This window comes from Cyprinus carpio, chromosome B23, assembly GCF_018340385.1.
Source record: "Cyprinus carpio isolate SPL01 chromosome B23, ASM1834038v1, whole genome shotgun sequence".
Taxonomy (NCBI): Eukaryota; Metazoa; Chordata; class Actinopteri; order Cypriniformes; family Cyprinidae; genus Cyprinus; species Cyprinus carpio.
In genome coordinates, this window is record NC_056619.1 from 25,456,208 (window position 1) to 25,470,176 (window position 13,969).

General features: G+C 36.9%; 2 protein-coding genes across 2 annotated transcripts in view; both read right to left on the reverse strand.

Annotated features, from left to right (window-relative positions):
• LOC109061200 (E3 ubiquitin-protein ligase TRIM39-like) overlaps positions 1 to 13,969 on the reverse strand; it is a 112,674-nt gene that overhangs the window by 46,664 nt on the left and 52,041 nt on the right. The gene's annotated exons all lie outside the window — the stretch shown is intronic.
• LOC109064851 (E3 ubiquitin-protein ligase TRIM39-like) overlaps positions 3,404 to 13,969 on the reverse strand; it is a 62,602-nt gene continuing 52,036 nt past the window's right edge. The window contains exons 2-7 of the mRNA XM_042750547.1: positions 8,710 to 9,208; positions 6,894 to 6,989; positions 6,457 to 6,690; positions 6,100 to 6,250; positions 4,625 to 4,651; positions 3,404 to 4,521 (exon numbers count right to left, since the gene is read on the reverse strand). Coding sequence (XP_042606481.1) covers positions 3,944 to 4,521; positions 4,625 to 4,651; positions 6,100 to 6,250; positions 6,457 to 6,690; positions 6,894 to 6,989; positions 8,710 to 9,207 — 1,584 coding nt within the window. The 5' untranslated portion in view covers position 9,208 and the 3' untranslated portion in view covers positions 3,404 to 3,943. The remainder of the gene's footprint in view (positions 4,522 to 4,624; positions 4,652 to 6,099; positions 6,251 to 6,456; positions 6,691 to 6,893; positions 6,990 to 8,709; positions 9,209 to 13,969) is intronic.

Here is a 13,969-nt window from a genome sequence, read left to right on the forward strand (position 1 = left end):
GCTTTGTTGCTAAGTGGCCACTGCTTCCGGCTTCGCTACCGTTCGGACGTTCTAGCTTACTGTTCTGCGCTTTGGTTCTTATTTCTGTACTTTTCTCTGATTTTTACTTCAGCAGATCAGCACAATGCTCAAACAACAGATTTTTGGCACAAACACTAAAACTAAAAACTCTTTGGGACTGGAATAATGTGATATGCGATAACTCATTAAATAATGCGATATTCAATATGCGATATAATAATGCTTAAAGTGCCACATGCTCAGATGAAACCGTTTTACTCTGCTATTGCGGAGTCAGTTCTGTGAACTTCTATAACTATCTTGTGTCATATATATTATATATACACTTGCTGCTGTCTGTGAACATGTGAAAAAGAAACAGGACAAAATGAAATTATACATCGATCACAAACGCAGTGCACACAATCCTCACTTTTGCATGGGAGGAAAAGTGAGAATAAGGTGTCCTCGTGCAGTCCCAAAAATTCTCTGCTCCTGTAAGAGTAGAGAAGAGAGTGGGACCCAACACATTCCTGCTCAGTGATGGAAAAAGTGGAATGCTGCTCACCTGGCATACTTGCCTGAATTGTTTGACTGTGCCAGTAACACATTACAGCAAACGCGCAACACTACACACAGTTCTATGAAAGTCTCGCGTATGAGATGAAAGCCTGTTTGGCACAAGGACTATGATGTACACTAAACAGGACTGTTTTACATCCAAGTTGCACAGGTGTAGTTCTCAAAAAAAAAAAAAAATTCAAAAAAGAGAACGGTTTTGAATGAGTTAATTGCTCTTTGGTTTACAAAAGTGTTTGAAGTAACAGTAAAACAATGTTATTAAATATGTTCAAATGTTAACTGATTGCTTCTGCTGACCATTCATGTATTGATGTTATGAGTTATTAGTTACAGAGATGTCATTGTTTACATGCATTTAATATAATGTACGGACTGTTACTGAATAGCTGTCTAGGTTGTCACAACTACTTATTTAGAGTACATGTTGTGTCATGTACTGTAATTCCTAATGCTACCTCTAGGGACGTTGTATTGTAAGAAGAAGTGTGTACAACAGACAGAAAGGGAGAAGAAGGGTGCTTAGTGAAAAACATGTGAAGTTACTGTTCGGAATAAAGTGAGAGGTCTGGAAGATAATCGTCGTGCTTATTACTTATACAAAATCTAACACCTTTCTTTACTTTTTGAACGCACACTTGTTTTGAAATGGAGGAAGACGTCGATCCAGGTCGATAGGAAGCCCAAATTAAGTGCTTATGCATTTGAGCTGATACGGCTGTGATATTGACTGTACTGACAAACTATGCTGATTGTGGAAATGTGATGTGACTGATGTGATAAGCATGAGTGACATGGCAGTTGACGATGTTAATGTTACATTGGACTTGTATTGAAAGGGTAAATTTATGGGGTCATTGTTTATTAACTTCATTATATATATTTATATATTTCACAAACTAGTTAGCAACTTACCATTAGGACAGCGCTTGACTCTGATTTGTTTAGACATTACTTGATTGCCTGTCTGCCGCTGCCTAAACAAGAGACCTCCTTACTGAAGGGAAAGGGTTGGCTGGTGTCACAAAATAATAATAATAATATCGGTGGCATATCTGTGGCATATATGCAGATGCAGATATATCTGCGACAGGATATATATAGGCCGATAAAATCTGCAAAATGATAAATCGTTTGGCCTCTCACAAACAATACTACTGTTATGGATGGAAGAAGTCGTTAACCTGCTTGTAACATGCTCATCTGCGTGTAATTGCATTTTAGCATCAGTTTCCATAGTGACAGAGTCTCTAGCTCATGCACTTTAAACCTGCACATTTCATTATATAAACATGTCCACCCCACGTCTGCTCATTTAAAGCAAGAGGCTTTACAGGCTAAATAAGAAAAAGTTATCAATGGGTCTTTTTAAGTAACTATATAAGGCAAACTGCACAGTTTGCAGAAAAACATTTTAAGTTTCTGACAGGTGGACTGTGCTGCTAAAGGGTATAGAGCTGTGTTTATCAGTGGTTTTTTATATTTTTTTACAGATTAGAAAATATTTAAACATTTGGCACTCTAAGTACTACCATAATGACCAACATTAAAATACAGTAGCAAAGTAGGCCTAAGTATTCAGCTACGGCTCTGCACAGTTCAAAAATGAGAGTTTTATTGTTCTCAGCCACTTTAACATTGTAAATATACAGTTTGAACATTAGCACTGCACAATCCTTACAAACAGGTAAATAAAAAACTGAATTTTTAAATTAAAATGTGTTGTACCTGAAATTTAAATAAAAACGATACTGTACTTAAATGTAAAAAAACAACTTTACTCAAAGATTAAATTTAAATGCATTGTGCTTTAGATTTAATTTATATTTAGTTAAGTGATTCCTCTGCATACCACACTTTGAGAACCACTGGTATAGAGAATGTGAATCTATGTCATGCCGCGTAGCAGGCTTGGGTGGCACTGCCATGTTAGGAGGATCACCCTCCACTAATGATAATGAAATTAATAGAGAATGTGAAGCTACATCACACCATGTTGCATGCTGGGGCACTGCCGCCCTACTGGGAGGATTGCCCTCATCTACAAATGCCGAAATGAATATGGATACCTGTTTATCTTTTGTTTTGTTTTTACCTTGAAGTTAAATATTCACATCATTTGCTGGGAAGAGAAGCTATTTTATCACTTTGCATGATAATTTGATTTAATTTTTTTTTCACTTAAGGTTTGTAGAATTTTGTTTGCAATGTTGATCTGATTATTGTGAAAACAGTGGTACACAGTGGACGTTCACTGCTGCTTCAGCCATCATATGGTAGAATATCCAAATAAAAGTGTTTGTTCAACAAGCTGACAAAAGTCCATTCAAGTATAATTGTTGTCATTGTAAATAATTTTTTTTTTCCCATGGCCACGGAGAAGAGTCAGAAATTGTGGGTCACATTCAGAAAACAGACACAAATAAACTGAATTTTTTAATATTTATTTCAACAAATGACAACCAAAACCACATCCCTAGCAGCTTCCGAATGGTTTTGTAGTAGCTCACAGCAAGGGGATATTTTGGACTAAGACAGTTGTTACACTTACCAGCTGGAGTGCCCATGAGCTCCCCCTGAGGGCACTCCATCCCATGCCCATGCAACTACACCCCAGACTCCATTTCCCATTTACCCTTTGCCTAGGAACTAATCATCTGTTAACACCTGTTCCATATCAGGTGGACTATAAATGTTGCTCTCTCTCACACACACATCTCGCTGAGTATTGTTAGCCTGTAACGTCTTTGTGTCTTCTGCCCCTTCTTGTTTTGCCTTTGTGTGTTTTATCTTGGACTGTTTATCTGTTTTTGTTTTTTTTTTGATTGTTTGCTGCCTATCCAGACCTTTTCCTGTTTTTGGATTACCCTTTTGAATTACCTTGGATGTTGCTGTTTGCTGGTGCTGGACCCTGCCTGCCTGACTATGTTCTCTATTAAAGCCTGCATTTGGATCCACATCTCCATTACAACAGTGATGCTAAAAAAACATGCACATAAGCCCAGAATATTAACACAATGTGTTTAATTAAACATTAGGCGTTTTCCTCCTGTCATGATCACTGCCAGAAGGAACACGGAGCCGTAGAATACACAAAATAGTCTTTATTAAATCCAAGACACAGGGGTAAATCCAACTCAGGAATGAGGAATGACACAGGAACACAACTTAGTAGACCCACCAGAAACAGCTTGCACAGACTAGGACTTAAATACATGGGGTAACAACCTTAATTAACTAGACACACCTGAACCAAATGGACAATCAAACACACGGGAAACTGGGTCAGGGCAGGCACATGGAGGGAAACACACACAGACAACAGGTCCATAACCCTGACACCTCCCTTCAGAAAACAGTATATTCAGGGCAATTCAGGGCATATTTCAGGGCACAGAATGTATTTGTTAACAGGTAAGATAGTGAGTGGGTTTGAGTTTTTTCCTTTATCATTATGGCCTGGGCTAAAATATGGATAGAGTTTGTCAGTGAATGTCTGACCAGTGAAAGAGTAGATATGAAAGCTGGACTCTACATCATAAAAAGAAACCAGACCCTCCTCATAATCCACAAACACTCCCACCTGCTCTGGTTTCACTTTCAGAGATAAAGAGAGCGACGGATTATCACAAGCTTTATACTGATTCTCATTCCTCAGAATCAGAGTCCAGTATCCATCTTCAGGAGTCAGTGTGATCTCTCCCTTCCTGTTTATAGATTCTCTGGCCACTCCTAAATCCCACCTAGTCTTTCCCTTCACCTGCACCTCATAGTAAAATCTGCCTGAACTAAATCCCTGCTTTGCCAAAACACAAGAAAAGACATCAAATCTCTTTGGGTTTTCTGGGACGTCCTGCTCAATATCTCCATGACTGACTTGTTTTCCATCATCAGACAGGATGAGATATGGATTCACTGTATCAGGATCCAGAGTCACATCCACTAGATGAGATATTAGACATTATCAATTAACTTCAGAACAAATATTTTCATATAAAACATAGTATAAAATGTACTGAAGGAAATTATGTCAGTCGCACTGTACCTGCAAACTTCTGTACACACTTCAACCCTGTGGATACAGATGTCAATATATAGTGATTATTTATAATAAAAATTTCAGGTTAACAAGTGAGTTTATCTCAATTGGCAACATCAGTGGCATGTAAAGATTTCTCATCCATTTGTGACAGAATGCAGAATGTTAATGTACAGTATACACTTACAATGGAAGTCTATTAGACAATCATATCAGAGAGATTAAAGCAGAAATATGACGCTTAAAGGATTTGTTCACTTTCAAATTAACTTTGAATTTACTCATCCCCTTGTCATCCAAGATGTTTACATCTTTCTTTCTTCAGTCGAAAAGAAATTAAGGTTTTGATGAAAATATTCCAGGATTATTCTCCTTACAGTGGACTTCAACGGTCAAATTTCAAAGTTCAAAATTACAGTTTCAGTGCAGCTTCAAGGGGCTCTACATGATACCAGACATGAAATAAGGGTCTTATCTTGCAAAATGATAGGTCATTAAAAAATAAATAAATAAATGCTTTATAAACAGAATTGCATTGCTCTCCGATGCGCGTCCATGATTTCACGCAATACATAATTATGTTGAAAAGGTCACACTTGACGTAGGCAGAAGTACCAACTCAGTCAGTGTTTACAAATGTGGAGAAGGAGAACTGTTCAAAAGTTTTCTAGGTTGTAAATTTTTTGTAAACGGCATTTGACTTAGTCTCTGTACGTTTGACTTGTAAACACTGAGTCGTACTTCCGCCTACGTCACGCGTTGACCTTTTCAATCTAATTACGTATTACATGAAGTCATGGACATGCATCGCAGAGAAGTGCAAGGCGAGCATTTCTGTTTATATACATTTTTTTTTTTTTTTACATTTTTTTTTTTTTTTAGAAAATGACATCATTTCGCTAGATAAGACCCTTATTCCTCATCTGGTATCGTGTAGAGCCCTTTGAAGCTACACTGAAACTGTAATTTTGACCCTCAACCGTTTAGTAGCCATTGAAGTCCACTATAAGGAAAATAATCATGGAATGTTTTCATCAAAACCTTAATTTCTTTTCGACTGAAGAAAGAAAGACATAAACATCTCGGATGACATGGGAGTGAGTAAATTATCAGGAAATTTTTATTTGAAAGTGAACTAATCCTTTAAATTTGTAGTAAAGATCTAATATTAATTAATAATAAGTAATTATTGATATGAATTATTCAGTGTAAATATGTGTCAATTGAGCTGTAAAATATCTAAATTGTCTTTGTGAGGTGGGAAAATGTATTTTAGGCTGATTAATTTTATCCAGTTTTTGGTTACTGTATTTGATACTGATGTAATTCCTGTGAGTGAAGTTTGTATGGGTATGTTGATAATTACATCATGTTCCTTACATGTTGCTTTCTGGTATTCACAAGTAATGCTGATTTAACTGCTTATGTTTGGATGGAGCTCAACATAAAAATTCTATACATTGTATTTGATATTCACATACCAGATTGACTGAGTTTTTCATTTAGACTCCTATCTAGAGTTTTCTTCAGCTGAATCAGAACTCTTTTCATAGGGAGCACGTCCATATTAGAATCAGTACTGATCTCAGTCCAGTTCTTGGTGTGTGGATGACTGCACAGGGATGAAAACATCTACAGCAGGAGAGAGAAGAGTATTAAATAAGTACTTTTTAAACTTTAAATCTGCAGGAGCTTACACGGTTAACTTTTCTAATTTGAATTTATTACAGTTTCATTCTCTTTTGTACAGTTTCTGAAGACAGCAGCTCATCAGGTTTGTCAACAGAGCATTTGACTAATAATATTCTGCATTCTCAGTGATGAGACAGATGTTAGACCTGTAGGAGGTGCAGATGATCATCAGTGTGTGAGATCTGCTCCAGCTCAGTGTTTCTCTTCTTCAGATCAGTGATTTCCTGCTGCAGCTCTTTAATGAGATCTTCAGCCTGTTTCTCTGCTGCTTTCTGCTGTTCCTCCATCATCTTCAGCAGCTCAGACTGACATCTCTCAATGGAGCGGATCAGATCAGTGAAGAGCCCAACACTGGCTGATTTCTCTTTATCTGTGTTTCCCTGATCAATGAGATCAATAAATAAAATGTTCTATATGATAATCAATATGTTACATTGTTACATATTTATTTAAAGAGATAGTTTACTTAAAAAGGTTCTCATGTCACTTGAAACGTGTGATTTTTTTAAATCCATTTAATTAAGCAGAATGAAATATTATGATGTATAACATTATTACTTTTTAATCCTTTGTTCCCACTCACCTTTCTCTCCTCTACTGAGAGCTGGATCTCTTGAATCTTCTTCATTCTGTTCTGGATCATCTGCTGCACGTCTGTCTGTGTCTGAAGCAGCTGATTCTACACACAGAGAAAAACACACAATTATCTCTGAATTTAACTTTCCATCTTCTGACAGTTTTCTGTCTGGTTTGGTTCCACTACAAAATCAGACATCAGAAGACTACAGAGAACGGTTCACACCACTGTATGGATTATCGGTGCTCCCTTTCCCACCCTTCAAGAACTGTACACATCCAGAGTGAGGAAAAGGGCTCAGAAAATCACTCTGGATCCTTCACATCCAAGCCATCTCCTCTTTGAACTTTTGCCATCTGGTTAGCGCTACAGAGCACCAAATACCAGGACAGCCAGGCACAAGAACAGTTTCTTCCCCCAGGCAATCTACCTCATGAACAGTTAAATGGTCTCTCATTGTGCAATAAAAATATGTGCAATAACCTTATATGTATTTATCACTGTACATCCTAGTACATTCCTACAACTTTATTTTTTATTCAATTCATATTCTGTTTTATCTATAGCACCTATACATATTTATTTTTTATATTATGCATGTTTATTTTTAATATACATGTTGTTATTGTCGTTTCTGTGTACTGGAAGCTTGTGACAATAAAACAAATTCCCTGTATGTGCAAACATACTTGGCAATAAAGCTCTTTTTGACTTATTATTCACATCATTGCAGTAAATTAATCATAATTTATTGATTCTCCCTAATTCTTCTTATTTCTCTTTTAAATTTTCCTCTTTAAAAATTCTACTGTTTCATACCATTTATCTTTGTTTATACTTACAATATAAACTGGCCATGTAAATGTCATGTACATAATTTTGCGATCCATGCTTCTGAATTTGAGGGGAAAAAGCACCCCTCGAGCAATTTAGACCATGTAAACAAATAATTATGCAGTGCCTTCATCATATTCTGTGACCTCCAGTAACAATTGATTCTGGAAGCCTGGACAAAAATATATCAAACCTGGAATGTAATTTGGGCATATAATGTCAATTGTTGTTTTCATGTTTATGAATGTTTGTTCATTTAATGTCAAACCCATTTGACATTAAATAATTACTTTAAATAGATAATTTAACAACACATTCACATGTTTACAGTTCAGTGTTGCTTAATGGTCACATTGACATGCAGGTAAACTTATTAAATATTTCTATTTTTAGTGTTCAAGTGTTTAAATAATTTATTTTACATTTTTATGATTTAAATATTTATCAGCTTTTACTCAACTCACAACCCGCTGCATTTTGACATTAAACCCAGTTTGGAAAAACCTGCTTTAATGTAATGTTTAATGCATTTTTTGATGTGTATATCAAAAAGTAGCAAATATTTTCTTTCTTTTTGCTTTTTTTATATAAATATGGTATTTTTAATGGTAAGTTTAAAACAAGTCAGATAAAAAGTAATCTAAAAAATATTGATTACCTAAAATGGGTAATCTAGATTGTTACTAATTTCATAATGTAATCTGTAATCAGTAACTGGCTACAATTTGTAAGTAATGTACCCATCTCTGCACATAACAAATAATAGTAAATCCAAACTGTAAAAACATACAATCTACTCTATTTTCCTGCAGCACTGCATTTTTACATTTATGTTATTTTATTTAATCTACGAGGTCATTAATAGTAAATTGCATTTTTACATTTATGTTATTTTATTTAATCTACGAGGTCATGCCTTGACATATTGATCTTCTATTGGTCACATGGTTTCACGTGATACTAATTCACAGGTCAGAGTTCACCAAACTCCTTCAGTGCAGGACAGACACACACACGTCTGATCATCTCTGCAGAACAGATCCAGAGGTCTCTCGTGTTTCCGGCATATATAATCCTCCAGATTTTCCACAGCGTTGATCAGTTTGTGTTTCTTTAGACGTGGGACTCTGTGATGAGGCTCCAGGTGAGTCTCACAGTAAGAGCTTTGACACGTCAGGCAGGACTTCACGGCTTTCTGCTTTCTTTCATCACAGAAGTCACAGAACACCTCAGATCTTCCTAGATTGAGCTTCTCATTAAAGTGCTGCACAACCTCTTTGAGTTTTGTATTAATCTTGAGATCAGGTCTTCTGCTGAATATTTCATTGCAGAATGGACAGAAGCAGATATGTGTGTTTGTCCAACACTTGATCAGGCAGGTTCTGCAGAAGTTGTGTCCACATGGAGTGGTGACTGGATCAGAGAACACATCCAGACAGATGGAGCACTGGAGCTCCTCATTTAGTGCACCACTGGAAGATAACATGCTGAAAAGATAAGTAATGACAAAGGGCCAGTTTTACTAAACAGGGCAAATTAGTGCGAGAATGCAATTCCAAAAGAGCGCAGATGGGCGTGGAAATTTCTGCAGGTGATTTACTAATAATGCAAAATTAAAAAACACATACGCAATATCTCATTTACATAGCAACCTACGCAATATATCAAGTGCAGCAAAAATTAGCGCAGTCGTGAATAAACAATAAAGAAACCAAAGTATGTTGAAAAGAACCGGAGGCCAAAAAGAAGGGTTGCAATAGTTTTGATAGACCTGGTATTGCGAGACTTCTAGTTGGGGGTTCCAAGTCATCTTTTATTTCCTGAAGCAAATTAAAAATAACATGGCTTGGCAAACAATATGTTTGGATAATGTGTACTTCTGGCATTCAAAATAAATTAATATGTGTGGAAAAAATCCTCTCCCTTCTACCACGCACTCTCTGTTCTCTCCGCTGCCTCCTCCTAGCAGCAAACTGCATCCATTTCAAGCCCAAAATAGTTTAAGACATGCTTTTTTGGGGGCGTTAAATAATGGCGCAAATGCCAGTAATTTGACGAGCACAAAAGTTAGTAAATCTTGTTGCGTGATTCATTTGAATACTCTCCTCCCATAAATTTTGTGTCTGAAAGGGAAATTCCTACAAATGCATATTCATTAAGGTCAGGCGCAAAAATAACTGTGTCCATGCCTTTTCAGCGCTAATTTGCCAATGCGCATCTTTAGTAAAACCTGACAGTACTATTTTAACACCAAAAGACGGTTTGCACTGGCGCAAGCTGTTAGTAAAACTGGCCCAATATCTACATTGCTGAACAAAGCAATTCACTGACTCTAAGCTATGTCCTTCACTAGACGTCCAGCGAGGAGAAGCGATTGTAATTTGTGCCTAATGGGTGAAGCTAGAATATCCAAACACACCCTAACCCTACCCATAGTCTCAGCCTCAGACGTCACACTCACGGACCATTGGCTAAATGTCTGATGCATATGGGACACAAAAGTAGAAACACTTCAGGAGTGTCGAAAGTCGTCAATGGATTGGTTGAATTCTACGGGATTACCGGGAGACGTGTTTGTCGTGTTCTTTAACGTTCTGTCCGGAAACAAAGATGCCATGACACCAAACCCCCTCACGAAAGAAGAAAGCCGTCGTGTTACAACTGTGATCACGAGCGCTTATCAGGATCAACTAAACACTGGAGTTTCAAAAGTATGTGAGATATTTAAAGTTCTTGGCATAGAATCTTTAAAATACGTCAGAGAATTTCACACACAGGTCTGTTATTGTGGTGATATTTCCACGCCCCGAAACGTGACGCTGAACGAAATGAACTGTGATTGGTTGTTTGACATGTCAGTCAAACGGCCTCATGGGCGGGCCTTGGCCAATGAAAGCTGCCATGGATTCCACACCTCCAGATGTCAGTCTGAAGGTCTGGCTACGCGAGACTACCCTACCCACAACTCTATCCCTCCACCCCATTAGACATCCAGAGAAGTGGAGCTGGAATTCATTTGACTCTGCAATGAGTACCACTTGCTAATGTCCGTTAAAATGGCCCTTTTACAGAGAACGCGGAATGCCCTGCGCTATGAAACCCGTTAATTTCAATGGTTTGTGCCGTGTGAGAACGGTTTGTTGCTGCGTCGACCAAAGTGCATGTGCAGAGGAGCACACATTGGCAAGCACATGCCGTGGTCAAAGTTCAAAATAGTTCATGCTCTGTGACGATTGCCCACATGGCCAATAGAAACGGGGCATCCAAACAAGCACGGAAAGCAAAATGGATGAACAGCTAGTACTGTGTGTGTCAGAATTTCTGGACCTATACAATACAAGTTTGCGGTCGTATAGGAACGTCGGGAGAAAAGCTGTGTCATCATGGAGACATATCTCAATTCAAGTTGACGTTGAGTTTGTTTTAAGTCGGGTGGATTGTTGTAGGTAGGCAATATGTGTAAGTTTGTTACGTGAAATGGCCATTTTATTTCTCATCTACTGTAACACAGCCTATAGATCTCCCGCTACAAGTTTTGAAAACTCCGCAAAAAGGAAAAGGGAAAAGGTGGAAGTGTAATATTTCAAACATAGGCCTATAACCCATAAACACCTATAAACATGAGGTATCATTTTTTTTTAAAAGTTTTAACAAGATTTTCACTGGACTTTGTTTGTTCTGTCTGCAGTTCAAGTACTTCCTGTTTCAGCCATCTCTAAACTGACGGCACACATCAAGCCTTTGATTTACAACCAATTAAATGACATACTTTTACTAACATTATTATACTGCTTCACACTATCAAACAACTGAATGAGCTATTGCCTTTTTTATCACTTACCTGTGAGTGAATATCAGATGTGATCGTTAATTTTTGCTTTTTGAATAGAAATGTTGTTTGTCGAAGCTTCCAGTTCATCCAGTTCTTTCACTTAATCTTGCAGTGATGTCATACAGTAGCTCTGCCCATTACCGTAATTATAAAAAAAGGTTTCTAATTAATTCCTGCTGAGTAAGAAACATTTAGAGAATTTTTAGTTAGTTCCTTTTTTGATGACAGTAGTGTCATTAAGTTATTGCAGTTTGCATAGTGTAGCTCACAAGAAATGGAACACACTAAACCTATGCTTCACAGTGAAATCTTTGAAATATTCAATGTTTAAACATGTTAGGTATACAAACGAAAGTGCATATTTTAAAATAATATTGATCACTTACTACTTCCCAATAAGTAGTAGTTTCTGCTCCATACTAGCAGGTGGCGGATTAATTAATTTTTTTTTCAGATTTAGATCCTAAGTAAACAAAACAAAGCAGCAGCTCACTTATTTAAAAGGAGTTCAGACAGTCCTTACATTTTAAGAAGAAACCAGTAATGGTAATACTGTGTTTAAAATGTAAACTTGTTATCTGAAGAGAGATAATATATCTGTCCATGCTGGATATTGATGATTTCTTAACAGAAATCAATCAGCTGAAAAAAGAGGAGGCAAAGGTGATGCAGAAAAAATAAACAAACCGAACAAAGAGGTTTGTACAGGATAAAGATTCATTTCATCTTTTACCCTTATTACTGTGCAGGTTTATTTTTTTGCTTTCTGCTTTCATAAATTGATTAATTTATTAGATTCTCACAATTCAAACATTAGTTCTCAACTGGTTTTGCTTCAGGATTTGATTAATTATCTGGTGAACCAAGACTCTGCTACACATTATGCTAATAATATCAATGCTAATTTGATTAACTTGTCATTTATTTCTGGTTTGTATTGTATTAAAGAAAGTTTTATTTTTTATTTTATTTTTTTTTACATCCTGCCCAGTGTTCTCCTTTAAGCATGTGCAAATGTAAAAATTAAATGCTCTGAAAACTGTTGACTCTGTATTGGTTCACCTACTGAAAACAACATGGGCCTTTAGATCATCATGGATGGGGCAGGACCTTGTATCGGTGGAGACGTCAAACTGAACAAAAGCTCAAAGCAGCGCACGGCCAGTCTCCTGTATGAGGTGATGGTCATGTACTACACTGGAGTGCTGAAAGACACCGTGAAGAAGGTCTGGATTCCGTTGACCTTAAACTGCAAGAGAGTGAGTGGAGTTTGACTAAAAAACAATCCAATTACAGAGTTTTTTTCTGATTATTTTGCCCCAAAAATCTAAATACCTGCATTGGTCAAAAATCATTTGATGATGAGTTGACAGTCAAGATCTTGTTTCTGAAGGCACTATCACAAGTGTTGAAGAACTTGCAGTTAGGGTAGTGTGATGATGATCAGTCAAATGACAACATCACCGGAGCGTCAGTTTAATGCACTGTTGTTTGTTTATCTGTGCGTATGAGTGGGCTATTAAATTATGTAAGCTTATTGTTTGTAAATAATATGGTGTTAGTATGCTTTCCTGGAGCCTTTGTGTACACATGTGAGGTTTGCATCTTCCTATGGATATCATCATCTTGCATTATATACAAGTTGTCGTAATTTGTAAGTCTTGTTTCTTTCATTGTTTTTTTGTTAAGTAAAGATGCATAATAACTTCAGTGACTTTGTTTGTTGTTGTAAAAAGCATTTATTGTTTCTGATGTTAGTTAACGGCAATCATCATGTTGTTATTTACCTGTTTAGCTGTCCCTGAGTATGTTCTGCCAGTGCACGTAGGCAAAATGCGCTCATGGTAACAATGATCATACTATGTTGTGTGTTTTGGGTTACTCTGATGTTGGTTCATTTCATTGTTGTCATGTATGTATGTATGTATGTATGTATTGATTTGTGTTGTCTTCCACGCTAGTTGGTGTAATTTGTTTTTTATATGGCTATGGAATAGTGTGTCATTAGAGAAATATGAACTGTCTATGAGAAGTTAATTCTGTTGAATTGGTTTGGTCCAATTTTGTTTGGCGGGAAATATTTATATTTAAACCACCTGTGGTCTTGTAGAAGGGAGGTTCTTACAGTGTCCAGATATGGGCCTTTTAGCATTGTGTAGTGCCAGGTTTGCTGCTCCAGCAATTTTCTCTGTGGTTTTGTGTAGCCCAGTGAAGGTGCTGAGTTTGAGCACCAAGCTTAAGTTGTTTTGTTATTTTGTTTATTAGTCTTTTTTCTTGTTTGTACTTTTTATTTATTCAGCATTCTCACTTAGGCTTGTGGGAAGACAATAACCACTTTTTGCATGACATTTTGTGTGTCATACCATGGCTATCTTGTTCCTTCCTAGACTGTCAGAACCACGGTACCTGACTTTGT